Raw genomic sequence first — 16,921 nt, 5'->3', positions numbered from 1 at the left:
ATAGGTTGCTTAAAGTGTAGTGGGGCTGCTACATTTAAGTAGACATCACTGTATATTACTACTTGGAGGACTAGATGCAGTTAGGGACAGAATCTCTCTCTGCAGGCAAGGTATGTGTCACAATGTCATATTCCAAACTGGGGATAGTGGGTATCAGGACGTCAAGTGCATTAACAAGTTATGATATGCTATTTCTACTTCTATACTTATTAGAATTGAGTGGCGGAGGGAGAGGGGGACTGGCCTGCTTAGCAAAACTATCAAAAAGCATCTTCTGGTTCTGGGAGTCGGGGGCAGGGGGGAAGGCAGAGCAAACCAAGGGTTAATATGCCCCTTCCCCAGAAGATTACCCATTTGAAGGGAGTCAGTGGATCGGAAATGGCACACACATTCCAAAACAGTTTTTCCATTGAGATACAAGACTCATTTAAAGAAAGGTTACTTAAGGCTGGGAAGAAGAAGGAAAAAGATTGTATAGGGAAAAGTCAGAAGAAGAATGTGTAACACAAACTCAAATCCTGCTCACTCCAGTTATACTGCATGCATTTTCAATTGAGTTGGAATGATACAAGTTTATAATATATTATGACAATAATTAAGGAAGTGTCAGGTGGAACGTCCTTGCTGTTACTGTTTTAAGTACTCATGCTATATTTCAAAGTTATTCCCTTTTCTCCCCCTCCAGCTTCTGCTCTGAAAACACATATCAGAAATGCTTAAGGGGTGTCAGGAGAAGGCTGACATCGTACAACATTCCAGCCTGAGGTGAAAGTTGCTATGCCTCATTGAGATAAAAACTTTCCATAGGCCTGTTTTATCAAGCTGTCTATGTAGACTAACAAAACTAAGGAATTACACAGTTCGTATTTACATCTTAATGAAAATGCTTACTGTTAGAAATGCTGCAGAGAGCACTGTGCTGACCTGGCTTACATTGCTGAAAGACCCAAAATATAAATTCAGGGTAGACATACTTTAGTGTGCTTATACTACAGACTTTGGAGTGTTAACATTTAAGAAAAAACACACACTAGTTCTATTATGGTTTTTTAAATACACTTCTGTTCTGCAGAACTGAATGGTTAAGGAATAGGCCTTGTTCTTTTAGCTTGGGGACATGCCAAGGCCTGTTTTTGTGCATGGCTTTAGCATGAGTGCATGTCACCGGCCTTGGTCCAGTACTAGGTTTCTTCCCATTATCACAAGCAAGCAGTCACGTATCTAAACACATTCATAATCAACTCTTTTCATGAGTAGCTAGTACTAGTGAACTTACAGCATCAGCTTTACAAATTGTGTTGGCTACATGCCGACACAGCATCTTCAGCCAATCCTCTTTAGGAGGTTCCTCAGTTGTCATCTGAAAACTGAACAACAAGTTGCTCTGTTCTGTTGGTGGTCGCACAACCAAAGCAAAAGCTTTATGACAATCTACAATTGAAGACAAAAACATTAGTTCACGTTGTTCCAAACAGAGGACAGTTAGCTTTCATATGATTCGGGGTGCGGGGGGGAGGAAGGAGACGTGCAAATAATCTCAGGAATTATATGTAAGGCGCAGTCTGATTCAAGGTAAAGCCTATTAGGGTATGTCTACACTTCAACAAGCACCTGAAGTTGGCCTGTACCAGCTGATTTGGGCAGTCTTTAAATTGTGGTGTAGAGATTTAGGCTCTGGCTGGTGAGGTAGAAGAGTCCTAAAACGTGGAGATCTAGCCCAAGTCTCAACATCTATACTGCGATTTAAAAAAAGAGAGAGCACCTTAGCTTAGCTCAGCTCAGGTCAGTAGTCATGAGCCAACCGCAGGTGTCTAACTGAAGTGTAGACACAGCATCGCCTAAAGGACAGGGAACTAGAAGTAGCAAATGTTGGGTTTTCTTCTCAGTTCTGCAGGTCCAGTTTCTTCATCTGTCCTGTTTTGTAGGGCACTTTGAGAAGCAGCACTGAATTGTTAGGTATTCCGTTATAGAGAAAGCATGGCCATAGAAGTTTGACCAACAGGATTTTTCGAACAACATCTTCAAGAATATTGACAGTAAGCCCCATGATGGGCAACTGACTCATTGCTGACAACTGTCATCAACAGGTGCAGCTGAACCAGTGCTGAACACAACTAAAACGTTGCACATATAGACAGACAGTGCTCATCCCTGCTTCAGAAACATGAGTTAGAACTTGGTCAGATCTCTACTCAAGTAATGAAGCCCAGAAGCTAAAACTCATTGCCAATCTACTCTGGGGCCATCCATCAAATAATTAGGCTAAAGTAAAACAAGCACTGTGTGTTAAATGCCAGTTCAGAAAAGACTGCAAATAAAACTTCAAGTTTTAATTAGACTGTATGAGGCTGCCTGCTAACTAGATGGCTTTCTTCCTACTTAGAAAACATACAAATCCAGGAAGATCTGAAGAGATCTCAAGAACACAGCCAAAAAATAAAGTTACTTCACTTCAAGTGAAAAATTAAAAGAATGTTCAGTTGGTGAATGTCTACAGCAATTACAAGCTTCCAAATACAGATTTATGACATTGCAGCTACATCCCTGAATAATGTGGCATGAACAGTTCCTATTGTGCAACATTAATCTAACTATATCCAAGTTGTAACACAAGTTAAGTTAAATCTTTGTCCTCAGGTGCCAGGGTTAACTCCTCAAGGGCTACCACCACATTTTAAATGAAGATTTGTATCTGTGGAAACAGCAGTGGGCCAAGCAACAGAAGGAAGAACATTCAGCCAAACAAGGGCAGCTTTTAAAAGCTCTGATGGCTTAATTTTTTAATGTGGGTTCACAGTGCCATTTGGCTAGCTCTTGTTATTATAGCCTTTATTGTTTATTTAGAGATCAATGACCAGCAGGGAAACCTCAAAACAAAACCACCAAACCTAGTTGCTATGTGTTGTCAAACCGGAACGTAACCATTAGTGGCTAATAGCTGGAGCGTAATCACAATTAGTTCTAAGAATACATTATACATACACATTTCAGTGTTCCATTTCCCCCTCCATGCCAACACTGGGTTTATTAGCTACAAAGGCCATTCAAAGCACTAACCTCCTGTCTCCCTGATGTCTAGTACTTTCTTGATCTGAGAGAGAGGCATGAGAACAATGTGCTTGAGAGATGCTGGGGGCCTGGTCTGGCCATGGGGACTCTTGAAAGCACTGATAACTTTGTGTCGTTTCCTTGCAATCTGTAGAAGAATAAGGTAACAGGATTAAGTCTTACAAGTAAAACAAATAATTAAAGCCAAAGTTTAAGGTTTCATGAGAAAACAAATGAAGCCTTCATCCAGCAACCAGCTTTCACATATGGATTTATACTTTAACCTCAGGAGAAGAGTCGCTTTTTTTTTTTTTAAATACAGAAGAACTAGGATTATCTTCTCTAAAAAGATGTGTTCCTTTAAAGACTATGATTCCATCTCTTATCTGGTTCCCATAACCTGACAGCAGACCCTTGTGTGCACCTAGCCATAGCACAAACCCTAAAATCAGTTCATCCGTCAGTGTTGTAATGTATAGCATTTGTTTGTTGTAGTCCACTCCAAGATTGGAGTTTCTAGAGCCTTTGCACAGAAGAAGTCAACTTCTAAGCTGAACCAATCAGAGCATGGCTTAAAGCAGTTTTAAACTACAAAATGCGGTATGGTTGGCTTCACTTAAAAGTGAGATAAACTACTGAAAAATACGACAAGCTCAGAGCAATGAGGGCCACAACATTAGAAGGTGAATTGCCTAGGGGCTCCCAAAAAGATAAATTGGCAGTCATTTACTTTGGGTTTTTGTTTTTTATAAATGCCAAACTGCTCTTTTCCATGTAGCCAAGCACCATTTGCTGCAGAAAGAGGGGGAATTTGGGAATAAATAGTGCAAAGTAAGGAAAGAATTTCAACATGCCCAATGCAAGCCATCTTTCACCTCTCCAAAACCACCCACGTTCAAAGTATTTTTCCCTTCAAGCTTAGGGAGGTATCAGAAAAATGCAGAGCACTCTAATGTACGTGGCATCCATTCACGATTCCGTTCTTATACTCACAAAACTGGAAGAACCTTTTCTATACTCTGCCTGCTGCTTTCTGATAATTACTTCCTCTTCCATCTGCTTTCTTCAGCAATTAAGTCTGCCCCAAGATTCCAGCACTTGCTCCTATATTCCCTGTCTATAATTCCAGATCTTTCTCCCTTGAGTCACTCAGATTCCAAGGGACAGTACACACACACACAATCTTTTGCTCTTTGAGGACTGGATGGTGTTCTGTAGTCCAACACTATATAGGTTTTTAATACTATATTTATTGCAGCCTATTCCTTGCTGAGCAACAAGAGAATTCAGAAATTACATGAAATGCTCTTTAAATCAGAAAGGCACATTATTTGAAGCCTCCACCCCAGAATTCCAGATTCCTGCTGGCTGGTGAGTGAAAAACCAAAGCAATGCCATGGAGTCTGGGGCTGTTGCATAGAAAAGCAATCCACTAGTCAGAGAAATAAACGTGGCACTTAATCTTACGTAACACTTGCTGTAGCATATGTACAACGTAGGTTACAAGACAATGGGCTCCCACGGTTTGCTTGCAGGATTTCAATAAAGTTTGATGCAGTACTAGTCTACTTTATACTCTTCCCTCTCTCCCAGTAAGAGACATTAGCAATAACTGTTTTTCAGAAAAAGTAAAAATATAGTCCTTTACTAGAGCCAAAAAGTGAATTAGATTTCCTAATGAAAAACTATTAGATTTTTACATGGATGAAAATTCCTTATTTATTCCTAATTCATGGGACCTTACCTCCCGCTTCCTCCTTCAGTGTAAGGGGGAAAATGTCTGAAAATTAAAAAGCATGCCTTCTAGAAACTCCTGGCAGAAGAAATGGACCACCACCCAAAAAGCCTCATCTCCAGTTATCTGCAGCGATTTGTGAAAGACAGCTCAAAACCTCTCTCATTCAGCATCCTGGGAACCTGAGTGGTGCCACACAAGAGAATTTGCTGAACCAGAAGAGGTCAATATTGTCTAGCAGCATTAATAACACTTCCGCTGCTTACTGGACTCTTAGAAGACATTTAGGGGTAAACTACAGCTAAATAGAAGCACAGAGATCCAAGACTGGTGACTATAAACAAACAAACTATGGTACCACAGGACATGTGGTCACACCCATGATAAGTAGACTTCTGGATAACTAAAATCATGCCATACCATGGATGTTGCAGGACCAGAGGGATTCAGCCTGTGCACATTTTTACAATGCTGTCTCAAGGTGGAGTTTTCATTGTCTATCTTCGACAATCCATGAATCTTCAAAGTAATCCTCTCTTATTCTCCCCCAGTGACATGGTATCTCATCCTGGCACTTCAAAAAAATTGAGCTTCCTTTGGGGCCCATTCTGCTTTTGCAGCTTATTTAGTTCATAACAATCTCTCTTGACAGAATTTTATATATTTTATATATGGGGGTTTAACTGCATTATATATCATGAAGACCTCTAATAAAGTGATCTAGCCCAGACTGCAGAAGTTTGTTTTTTTTTTTGGTCTATATCACAAAATCAATAGCTGCCAAACCCTGATCCCAACCCTCAGGAAGGTATATTAGTCTGATAAATAGCAACATTCCACAAGCATTTTCGGGAGACCTATGTTGACATTTGCCTTTATTAGTGTTGACAATGAACAGTTTTCCTCCATCAAGAGCTAGTGAAACCAGGCAGCAAGTTCCTTTCCCAAATACAAGACCCATGAAAAGATTAAAGCTATTGGCTAAAGAGAGCCGTATGACTAGTACAAGGATTACTTGCAGGAGGCTGACCCAGTTCACAACACAGTGAGGATGAAACCAAGGAGTTGCAGACCCCTCATTTCCTCTGCTGACTTAGGTAGGATGTGCAAAAGAAGTGCAAAAATATAATTTTCTGGGGCAGTCTGGTGGTATACATGACAATGCACTAAGGTCGGGTTTCAGGAGGAATTTTTAGGACAGTGAATGGATGCCAACATCTGGAAATTCTACCATAATTTATTCAGATTAAGGGAAGAAGTTGAGTGCAGGACAGGCACAGTACAGCTGAAGTTCAGAACACTGCCAGAGACCATCTGACTATTCATGGTTAAGGTTTCAAGTCTGTCACAGAGGCCATGGATTCAATGACTTTCCAGGACCTTGGTCACTTCTGCAACAGCTAGGGAAGCTGCTCTGGGGTGGCCTGAGCATCTTAGCTAGCCACCATGCTGGAGAAGTCTCTGGCCATCATGCCTCTCTGCTGCAGGAACAGGGGTCCCCCAGGCAGCAGTTCCCCCAGGCAGCAGCCTCCTGGCAGAGAGCACCCAAAATTCATTCCTGGGCTTCCTGCCCTGCCGCCCCTGACCGCCCAGTGGCTCCGGAGCTGCCACTGCTTAAACAGATTTTTTAAAATAAATAAATTCTGTTTAAGTGGTGACAAGCATGCAGAGCTGCATGCAACTCTGGAGCCACAGGTTGCTGACCCCGGTCTAGGGACAAACATACGGGGCTCTGACCTGGAACAGAGGCTGGTTGCAGAGACTGTTCTACCACCAGCAGTTTGGAATTTAATCTCCCTTCTTTGCTTAGTCCAGGATTTAAGGGCTAAACAGAAAAAGGAGCACTTCTAGAAGATGTGCTACTCTACCAGACAGTGGATGTACTTGGAGTAACTGCTGCTTGCTGCTATAGGCTCATAGAGAAAAGCAAGCATTTGAAACTTGGCAAATCAGCTACACCTCACCAGGAAACAGCAAGTATCCAGAGGAAGAGCAAATGAAAGCAGTTCTTGCACCTAAAGTAAGCTCTAACCACCCCTCTAATTTATGACACAAAAAGGTGATAAAAAGGCTTTGTATACTGCTGCAGGCAGATGGGGTTGTAGTAGAGTGATACCAAGCCAAGGTGTTAAACTGTTTTGTGGTCAGTCTTTGGGCGCACTCTGGAGTGAGTTTTAACATCTTTAATGAACACCTCTGAACCAGTCATAGTAGTACCCATCACTACCTCAGTCTCTCCACTTTAAGCTTCCAAACACTAATTACACTGTCCCCAGCCTCATCTCTCATCACACTCACCGTCATCCTTCCAACAGTAATTACTGGTTCTATTGCTTGTGTGGACACATTGGACAAACACAAAAATGTTTATATAAGCAAACCTGTATGCGACATGGCATTATTTACTGACATTAAATATCAATATGCCCTGGGAGCAGGGGAGCCAACAGCCATGCCAGGGCCTGGAGAAAGGTGGGGTGGGGGGAGTAGTTCCTAAAAGGGGCAGGGCTGAGGACAGGGAAAGGGCAGACAGCCTTCAGGCCCACTGCACCCCTTCCCCTTTTCACACCATACAGAACCTTTGCTTCCAGAGGCAGCCTTGAGAGTCACACACAGCACTACAGTGGCAACAACAGAAAGGGCTTGGGGTTCTCCCACTGGGTACCTAAATCACTGGGCCCTGGGGCAATTGCACCCTTTGCCTTCCCCTCTCCCCTCCTTTTCACATCCCAAAAACAAAGAAAATGGGCCTGCCCAGAACAAGTAGCTCCATTATTTCTAGTAGTGCCAATGACCAACAAAACCACACAATGCCTGATGCATTTCTCACACCACTACAGAGCTATTTTCAGTTCAGATACTCCCAGAGATGTAACTACTGAAATCCAGGTTGTCAATCCACGCACAAGCATGCAGAGCTTAACATTTACTTCTTAGATGAAATGGATGTTGACAGGTTAGGGACAAGTAAAATGCTCAAACTTACTGCATTTTAGAAGCTTTGAAAAACATACAAGCAGCATTCACAAATTCAGGCAAACATCTTTATGTACTGAATGTATTTAAAAAAAAACCTGAATGATCTCTTAAAAGGGCTAGGCCAGAAAAAAAATTAAGCAAATTAAACTCATTTAAATTTACATCACTAATTGCATTTTTGTTCCAGAGAACTCTGTCCTGCGGAAGAGCAACAAATACTGGAAGCATCATCCTTCTACTGTTGTGAACAGTATTATTTCATATGCTGAAGTGAAAGACTTTGTTATGTAGTCAGTTCATTAAGGATTATAAGACATTACCAAACTTGTCAGTGCAGTCTCTACTTCAGTGTCAAGAAACGTGCAATATTGGCATGCTAAATATTCAACTTGCCCTTTCAGTTTAGTATTTCCTTCATGGAGTTTTGGTATCTAGGATAACTTAGTTATAATGAAGTTTACAGAATTATACAGCATTCTGCAATGCCACAAGTCAGTGAGGATTTTCAATAGCCTTACCTCTAGGCAGTCATTAAACAGAAAGAGTGTGACCTGTTCTCCTCTGTCACAGAGGTCATCACCAAGAGCCACCGTTTCCAATCGCTGAACTAAGCTTCGATGAGATGACAGGAGATTGGCCTAAATGGTAGAAGTGAGCAGCTCATTAGACATTTAAAGAGCTGGACAAGTACTCAGAACTCAAATACTGAAAATAATTTTATAATGAGTGACCTTTTAGCCTTTGATATTGTTGAATGTGCATTCTACCACATTTATACAGAAGTAATCATCAGGGTAAGTATCATTTTGCCACAAGGGCTAAGACAGTTGGTTAGTCATTCTACCGGTTGATAGTGTGAGGAAAATAACTTACTGGACATCCATCAACTTCATAGACAACATCAAAGATCAGTCTTTGTGCTTCTGTTTTTCTTTTGTCTTCATTTATGTGTCTGAGAAAATCATGTTGGATTATCAGTATTAAAAACAGAATCACACTGAACACGAAGACACAAAAGTGAAGGAGGACATTGAGAGATCTTGTTTCCACAACCACGCCAGCATAAACAGTGACAGTTCAAATTAAAATACCACACACAAGTAAACTGCTTTTCCACACGTGATGCATTAAATACATATGCATCTACAGATCTAGAAGAATGCATTTACATGTTAATTGCTGAGCAATTAGCTCTTTTTTGCCATGAACAGACATGAAAAACCAAGTACCTACCTTTTGTAGTTTTCTTTGAGAGGTTTGGTATACAAGACACTGCTGACCCCTCACCCACTCAGTTCCTTCTTGTCCTATTATTCTGACAGAGTGGACGGGTCAGGATTTGGAATGGACATGAGCACCACATTTCAAAAGAACAAGTTGCAGAAAGTAAATAACTTTTTTCTTTAAGTGATTGCTCAAATGCATTCCATTGGCATGGTCGGGGTGGACCACTCATCTGTCTAGTGAGAAAATGCTGGGGACATAAATTTCGACCATGACTGTAGGGGCGTGACTTCAGCTGGGCATATTGTGTCACATAGGTGCAGGCTGCCCTGGGTCCCCAGAGTCTCATGCAGGTCCAAGCCATGGTAGTAGGGAACTGCTGAAGGGAGCAGATGAGCCTCAGCAACAGCCTCCCTGTCTGAGTGTCCTAATGAGCTCTGTTCTTCAGGTTGGCACCACAGTGGACTTGGGCAATATGAGAGCCCCACAGAAAGCACCCAGAAGGCAGCCTAGTCCATGAAGACAGTCCTGGCCAGGGCTACATGTGCCAGAACCTGTTCTCTGGACCTGCCTCAGCCAGTCAGCTAGGTAAGGATAGACGTACTTGTTACTTCTCCTCTTGCTTCCTGAGGAAGGCCGTCACACATTCTGTGAACACCCAGGGAACACAGAACTGATAGTGGTGACCCTAGCCCATAAATCTGAGAAACTGCCCATGAAAAGATCCAGAAACACGGATCCTTCAAATTGAGGGTGGTGTCCCAGTACCCTAGGTCCAGGGAGGGAAGAATGGCAGCTGGGAAAACCATGACAAAACTTGAGCCACCTAATAAAGACATTTAAGTTTTGTAGGTCCAAAGTGGGCCTGAGCCCCCACCTTGGGGATAAAGTATCGGAAGTAAAACCCTTGCCCTTGAATTCCCAGATGATCTTCTCCACCACACCCAGAAGTGCATGCACCTCATACATGAGAAGGGTCCCTGAAGAGGGACACACAACAGAGATGGAAGGGTAGGAGGAAAACAAAAATAGAGTATCCTGCTTTTACCATGCTCAGCCTGTGGGCTGAGGTAATCCAGGCCCAGTAGAAACAGGACTTGAGGTTGCTAATGGGAAAGCATCTGGCTCAGGAACTGGTGCTCCACTCTCAGGCACACCATCATACATTGGGTTTGGAGCCTTGAGGTAGCATAGAGCCTCCATGACGTTGGCTGCAGTAAGACTGACAGTCAGGGATTCTGGCCTCAGTGCTTGAATGAGTCCTGCCTGGGCTTACCAGAATAGGGGCAAGTAGGGGCCTGCAGCCCAAAGGATATTCCCTGGGGTGCAGTAGTATGGATCCCAAAGATGTAAAGGTCACCCTACAGTCTCAGGCTGCACAGGTGAGAATCCACATTTTTCCAAAGAGGCGGGAACAGTCAAAAAGCTGGTGTGGCAGGGTTGACTGGGCCTCTGGAGGCATGCCTAGACCTGCAGTCCTCATCTCACTAATGATAAGGGCCATTGTAGAGGTGGTTGAGTCCACCAAGTCAGAAGCCACCTGAAAGAAGGTTCTGGCTACCAGATGACCTTCAACAAGGGCAGCAAACTGCTGGCAGGAATGAGAAGGAAGGGACTCTTGGAATCTGGAGAGTCCCCAACTCCCAAGGAGTTAAATAGCAGCTCAGCAGTGTGTACTAGTTAGCCACCCACAGTTAAAGCGCCCCACTTCAGAATAGGACTTATGCAAAACAAAAAAGTCTAATTTCTTGACATCCTTTGATTTGGGTGCCTGTCCAGGGTCCTCAGTTGCGAGTGCATAAACGGGCTCATATCCTCTAGAGAGAATGAAGTAATTATGCTCAGCCCCCTCGGTAATAAGCAGTGTTCCCTGTAAGCAGAGCTGCCTAGGAGAGACTCAGGTTCACACAGCTGATTAATGTGCCCACAACCACTCACGGGGGAAGCATGTTTCTATTGTGTACATCCACAAATGCCTGCGTGCATTTAACAAATTTTACTCCGCCGAAAAAAGGAAAAAAATTGGAAGGAACACTTGTCATAGGGATATGGATGTTGGTTTACCACAAGAACACCTTGGTATTCGTTTGTATAGTTTTAGTGAATGGATAGAAACTCTGGAAGGGACCTCAGATGCGAGGAGAACCACTGTTAGGTCCACATCCTCAATAATTTCCTCGACTTTTAGCCTGATGTTCTGAGCTACACATGTTAGGATGTCTTGGTGGCCCACACCCCACCAATATCCAAAAGTGGGAAGCATGGTAGCTGAAGTGCCTGCTACAGCCTCATCCAGGGACAAGACCAAGGAAGCTTGTAAGGCAGGGACTTCCTGAGTCTCCAATTCCAGAGGGAGTGTCCATGGCTGCCCAACTCAGACTTCTGATGCTGTTGCTGGAGAAGTCTGCCATGACACTGCACGCACTGAAGGGGGAGGGAGTGCCTCAGAGCTGGGCCTTGCATCCTTGAAGAGGACCCTAAGGTCACACTCCATGCCAGATAAGGGGTGCATACTCCCGGTCCCCTGGAGACATAGCCTGTGAGGACTGGATGACTGTGGGGCTTGCTTTTCCACCAGCCAACATTCACAGGGGTTGAGGTCTGGCTTGGTGATAGGCTCATGGGGTCTAAAAAGGACACTGGACTGCTGGGTTGCCACTGATGTTGCATCCTAATGGTTCCAGTACTGGGAACAGTGCCAAGAGCAAGAATGGTGCCTGCTCTGTCATGACATTGAGTCCTCCTCCAAGTCTGACGAAAAAAAATCAAGACCTGACCATGGCAGTGCTGAAGCTGACTGTGAGAAGAAATGGGACCATGTTGATTGATTGGCATCATGCCTGGGGCAAGCCTATGATGGTGCAGTGCCAATGGCACCAGAGAGGTCACCAGGGACAGTGCTGGCCTCTGTGTTGGAGCTGCTGTATCAGCACCAGGTCCTGCACCAGCACCGAACAGTGCAACAACCAAGTCCTGTTGAGGTGGGGACTGTGCCATCCTAGTAATCAAGTCCCTGGGGCCCTTGAAGGTCATGTGTGAAGCAAGAGCCCAACCACCCCACCAAGTCCTCCAGCGTAAGAGAAATGGGGAACTCTGGATTCTACAAGTCCAAATGTGTGGCCGGAATCCATGGTATTGAGGCCTTAGGAGGATGCTTGGTTGGAGGAGACGATTAACGCTCCTGCCAATAGTGTATTTATCTGTTTGAAAGCCACCACCAAGGCACTAAAGGCAGGGAAAATATGGATCCCCCTGGGACATAGGCTTCCCATACTCCTTGCATGCCTTAAATCCTTGAGGCCCCGACATGCCCCAGTCAGGGAACTTAAAAATGGAGGAGCCAACTACCAACACAAAAATAACAGATACCAAAACACTTGCAATGGAAGAAGCTAGGAAGCACCAACAACTGTCAATGGTGGCAAGAAGGAATTTGGGTAGGAGGTGATCAGCAGTGTCATATATATCACATCTCGAAGGCAGAACAGCCGACTTATATGGGTACCTGCCTCTACTCAATGGGTTTAAAAAAAAAAAAAAAAAAAAAGTTCTCCAATCACTGTCTGCACATGATCACTTGATGAAAAAAACTGATTTTCACATGCATCAAGTACTTGGTATTTATTACTACACAGTTATACATATTATACCCAAACATGGACAGAAACAGACCCTCCACCAGTGGCTTGTGCCCTTTAAATGGTGTTAATCTGAGTCAAGATAAGGCAAATGGGGGTTGAAGATCTGAGCCGCTGGATCTTTAACTGGAGAAGAGTGCACTAATGAGCTCTAAAAGCCCACTCTAGGCTGAGAGAGAGATCTAGAACTCCCCAGACAAGCACAGTAGAAGAGCTGTCAGTCTACAAAGCTTTTGGATGATTCCCTCCAAAGCTCTGTAACAGGGGTGGGAGGAATCTTGAGGTGGTTGGGGTACTACAGCATTGCTGAAGTTTACAACATATGTTTCATTAAGACCCGAAGAGGTATTTCCATATCAAAAGCATCTCTTACGTCATCACTTCCTTTAATGAGTCAATGGCGCTCTCTAGCCTGCCTTTGTCTGGGTTGTCTTCTGTGGTATGCTTCTTAAGGTCTACAACAGAAAAATGTTAGAAGTATTGCATCTTTGCAATAATAAATCATTTAAATGTTTGCTTTATTACTTCACTTGATAGGAAGACCTCTTCATTTTCTTTAAGTTATGCAGCCTAATGCCCAACACAAGCAACTCATTAGCAAGTTTGTTGAAGTCGTCAGTACACACACTCATTTGGTGTTTTCAGTTCCCTTCATACTCATCGACACTCATGCACAGGGTACAAAGTCGCATGTACTCACTGCTGTTTCAGCTCCACGTATTCCATTTGCATATACTGTTACCATATTATCAAGCCATGTAAGCCATTTGTATACCCATGTATACACCTAAAAAGGGTCAACTACACTCCAATCTCATTGGGTTCTTTCTTCTACATGCTAGGCTTGTGAAGGAACAAAAAAATCTAATCAACTGAGAGTATACCCTGACTTGGCATCTCGTGTGCTACCTTGCCAGTTTTTGTGCTTTTACAATTACATTTTCTTTTTAGTTTCTTTTAACTTGTCTGTGCCCTTTTATGGAGGGCAGGCAGTTGGGTTTGGTGGGTTGGAAGTGGTGTTCCCTGTAAGATGTGCACTTCTATGGCCATTCAGGAGAAATTCAAACACTGCCCAAATGATTAGTGTGCGCGCACAGATAGATGTTGTGTTTCTATGGGTGGTGCACATTTGTATATGCCTCAACGCACATACATTTTATTTCAAATGAGGATGGAAAGGTCACAGGCACAAAGTAAAATAAAATAATGTGAGCAAGAGCTGAGGTTCCACTTGTACCACTGCTATCTAGAAGACTTAAGACAAGAGGGATGTTTAGATTGCCTCCATCACTTCACAGTAGAGGAATTACAACAGGTAGGTCACATGCTAAGTGAGTTATCAGAACTGAAGTGACCTGAAAAAGTAGTTCATGCTACAACACTGAAGAGTTTCCAGTAATTTCAGCACAAACAGTTGTTGTGGCAGGAACTAAAAAGTCTATTCAGATTTTAAACAAACATACACCCTATTTCTACAGAGCAGAGGCTTACCTATATCTGTATGCTGAAGTCAAGCATATAAGCAACTGTATCTACTGATGTACATATCACACAATCTGGCCCTTAGCTTTACAAGTTATGACTGGAACACAAATAAGATCTTAATTCAGCTAGACAGCAACCACTTTTTAAACAAAAAAAAATTTGCTCAACAGGCTAGCTGGCTGCCCCAAAACAAAGTGCCAAAAAAAGTTACCGTTCAGTAGTAAAGCAACACTGGGTAACCGCTGAACCGGTCGAATGAGTAGTTCAGCCAAGCTTTGACGGCCACACTCTGGTTTAGCTTGGTTTATCTAGAAAGGAAAAAAAAAAAATCACTGCATTTATACCAGAGTGGCATGCAGGCTTTTCTTCTCAAGTAGTTTAACATGGAATTAAAAAAGCAGTTCTTATGAATAAGAGTCTTACATTCCAGAGATATACTAAGTTGAATTTCAGGTCAGAATACTTTCAATTCTCTTACCACTTGCATAGTTTATGCCAAGGAGGCGAACCTATGTAAAGGTAAACCGTGAAGACTATATCCAGGAAGCACTCCCTGCACGCACTGTCCTCCCCTCCTACCCCCAGGTGCACAAGAATCACAGCCAATGAGAGTGGAGGGTAGTGCTTCCCCACAAAGCGCAGAGCCATGCGTAAATAGCTGTACCTTGCCCTGGTGCCTATGCCAGGTAGGTAGGCACCCCAAGCACCCATGCTGCTGCACACACCCCTCCCAGAAAGTACATCCCCAGCCCGCTTCAGCACCTTCCTTCTTACCCAGATCCACACCCCTACCTCCAAGCCCACTCCCTAGCAGCCTCCTCCTGCACACTGAATCCCTCATTTTGGCCCCAGCGCCAAGCCTAAGGATATGAAATTCTAAATGCTACATTTAGTCGATTAACTAAGTACACATGGGTTCTTTAGCCCTGGTTTACGCCAAAAGAGAGGAAAAAAAAAAAAATCTAAATACTAGTTGACAGAATGGGTCAAAGTTCCCAACTACTGCAACATTCTTGGATGCTCATTCAGCATCATTTACACAGCTTTTGAACAGTCCACCTACAGGCCTGAAACATGACTGGCTAGGAATCGTGGGAATCCTAAAAGTTAATCCCACAATGATACCAAAAGAGAAGTTACTCACATGTAATAACGATGGTTCTTCGAGATGTGTCCCCGTGGGTGCTCCACAATAGGTGTTGGGCTCGCCCGGCGCCGCATATCAGAATTCTTCCAGCAGTTTCTCCTGGATGGCGCATGTGCCGGAGCGCCACTCCCCGTGCGCCCCCGGCCATGTGCGCGATCCAATCCCCGCCAGTTCCTTAACCATCCGCCTCGAATGCTCCTGAAAAACACCAGACAGAGATCCGAAGCGGGGACAATGGGAGGGTGGTGGAGCACCCACGGGGACACATCTCGAAGAACCATCATTACTACAGGTTAGTAACTTCTCTTTCTTCTTCGAGTGGTCCCCGTGGGTGCTCCACATTAGGTGACTACCCAGCAGTAACCCAAGTAAGGAGGTGGGTAAACGGTTCACGTGCAGCTTGCCCAGGAGAGGACTGCTGTCGATAGACGGGTATCCTCTTCGAATACCCAATGTAGGGCATAATGCTTGGCGAAGGTGTCGTAGGATGACCCGGTCGCCGCTCTACTGATGTCTTTTAATGCGATGCCCTTGAAGAAGGCTGTTGATGCCACCACCGCCCTGGTGGAGTGAGCCCTAGCCGGGGCCAGCAAAAGGAGTCTTTCGAAGCTCGTAGCACATTTTTATACAGGACACAATGTGCTTTGAGATTCTCTGTGAAGAGAGACCTTCCCCTTTTGACCTGGGAGCAAGAGAGACTAGAAGCCTGTCCGTTTTCCGGAAGGACTTAGTTCTGTCTATGTAGAAGGCCAACGCCCTCCTCACATCCAGGAGATGCAGGCGTGCCTCCTTGCTGGAGCTGTGAGGCTTCGGGTAAAACGAGGGTAAAACTATTGGTTCGTTAAGATGGAGCTCCAAAGAAACTTTTGGAACAAAGGCTGGGTGCAACCTTAAGGTTACCGCCTCGTTTGAGAATACCGTGCAGGGCAGCGTTGCCATCACTGCTGCGAGCTCGCTCACCCTGCGGGTTGACGTAATCGCAAGGAGGAAGGTTGTTTTCATTGTAAGGAGATGGAGGGGAACTGTGGCTACTAGTTCGAAATGTGGACCTGATAGTGTGCTGAGCTCCAACTCCAGACTCCACGATGGTGGAAGCGGTTTCCGAGGGGGGTACAGGTTTACCAGCCCCTTCGAGAACCTTGTGACGATAGGATGGGCGAATACAGTGGGCCCTTCCTCTGTATGCCGAAAGGCTGACATAGCAGCGAGGTGGACCTTTAGTGAGGATAGAGAAAGCCCGCCTCTTCTGAGGTCCAATAAGTATTCTAGTATTACAGGTATAGGCACATCAAGGGGAGCTAACTGCTTGGCGGAACACCAGGCTGTAAGTCGAGTCCATTTCTGCTTGTAAGTCCTCCTGGTGGAGGTCCTTAGGCTACATTCCAGGACTACTTGTACTCCCTCCGTACACATGCTCTCTAAGGAGCTGAGCCATGGATTAACCATGCTTGCAGACGCAGACCCTGAGGGTGCGGGTGCACTATGGACCCCTGAGTCTGCGTGAGTAAGTCTGGCGCCACCAGTAGAGGAAGCGGTGGGCGATCCGACATGCACAGAAGCAAGGGAAACCATTGCTGCCGATCCCAAGTTGGGACTATGAGTATCATGCGAGCTCTGTCCCTTCTGGCTTTCTGCAGAACCTTGTGGATAAGCACTGCGGGGGGA

General features: G+C 44.4%; 1 protein-coding gene across 4 annotated transcripts in view; it reads right to left on the bottom strand.

Annotated features, from left to right (window-relative positions):
* The window catches only part of ECT2 (epithelial cell transforming 2), a 54,652-nt gene that overhangs the window by 7,772 nt on the left and 29,959 nt on the right, over positions 1-16,921 (bottom strand). For all 4 annotated transcript variants that reach the window (XM_075003953.1, XM_075003954.1, XM_075003955.1 and 1 more), the window contains 6 exons: positions 14,321-14,417; positions 12,998-13,079; positions 8,636-8,714; positions 8,281-8,400; positions 3,058-3,196; positions 1,277-1,431 (listed from right to left, as the gene is read on the bottom strand). In XM_075003953.1, the coding sequence (XP_074860054.1) occupies positions 1,277-1,431; positions 3,058-3,196; positions 8,281-8,400; positions 8,636-8,714; positions 12,998-13,079; positions 14,321-14,417 (672 nt within the window). The remainder of the gene's footprint in view (positions 1-1,276; positions 1,432-3,057; positions 3,197-8,280; positions 8,401-8,635; positions 8,715-12,997; positions 13,080-14,320; positions 14,418-16,921) is intronic.

Source organism: Carettochelys insculpta, chromosome 10, assembly GCF_033958435.1.
Source record: "Carettochelys insculpta isolate YL-2023 chromosome 10, ASM3395843v1, whole genome shotgun sequence".
In the NCBI taxonomy this organism is placed as follows: Eukaryota; Metazoa; Chordata; order Testudines; family Carettochelyidae; genus Carettochelys; species Carettochelys insculpta.
The sequence above is the reverse complement of the archived record's forward strand: the minus strand, read 5'-3'. Positions and strand labels throughout refer to the sequence as shown.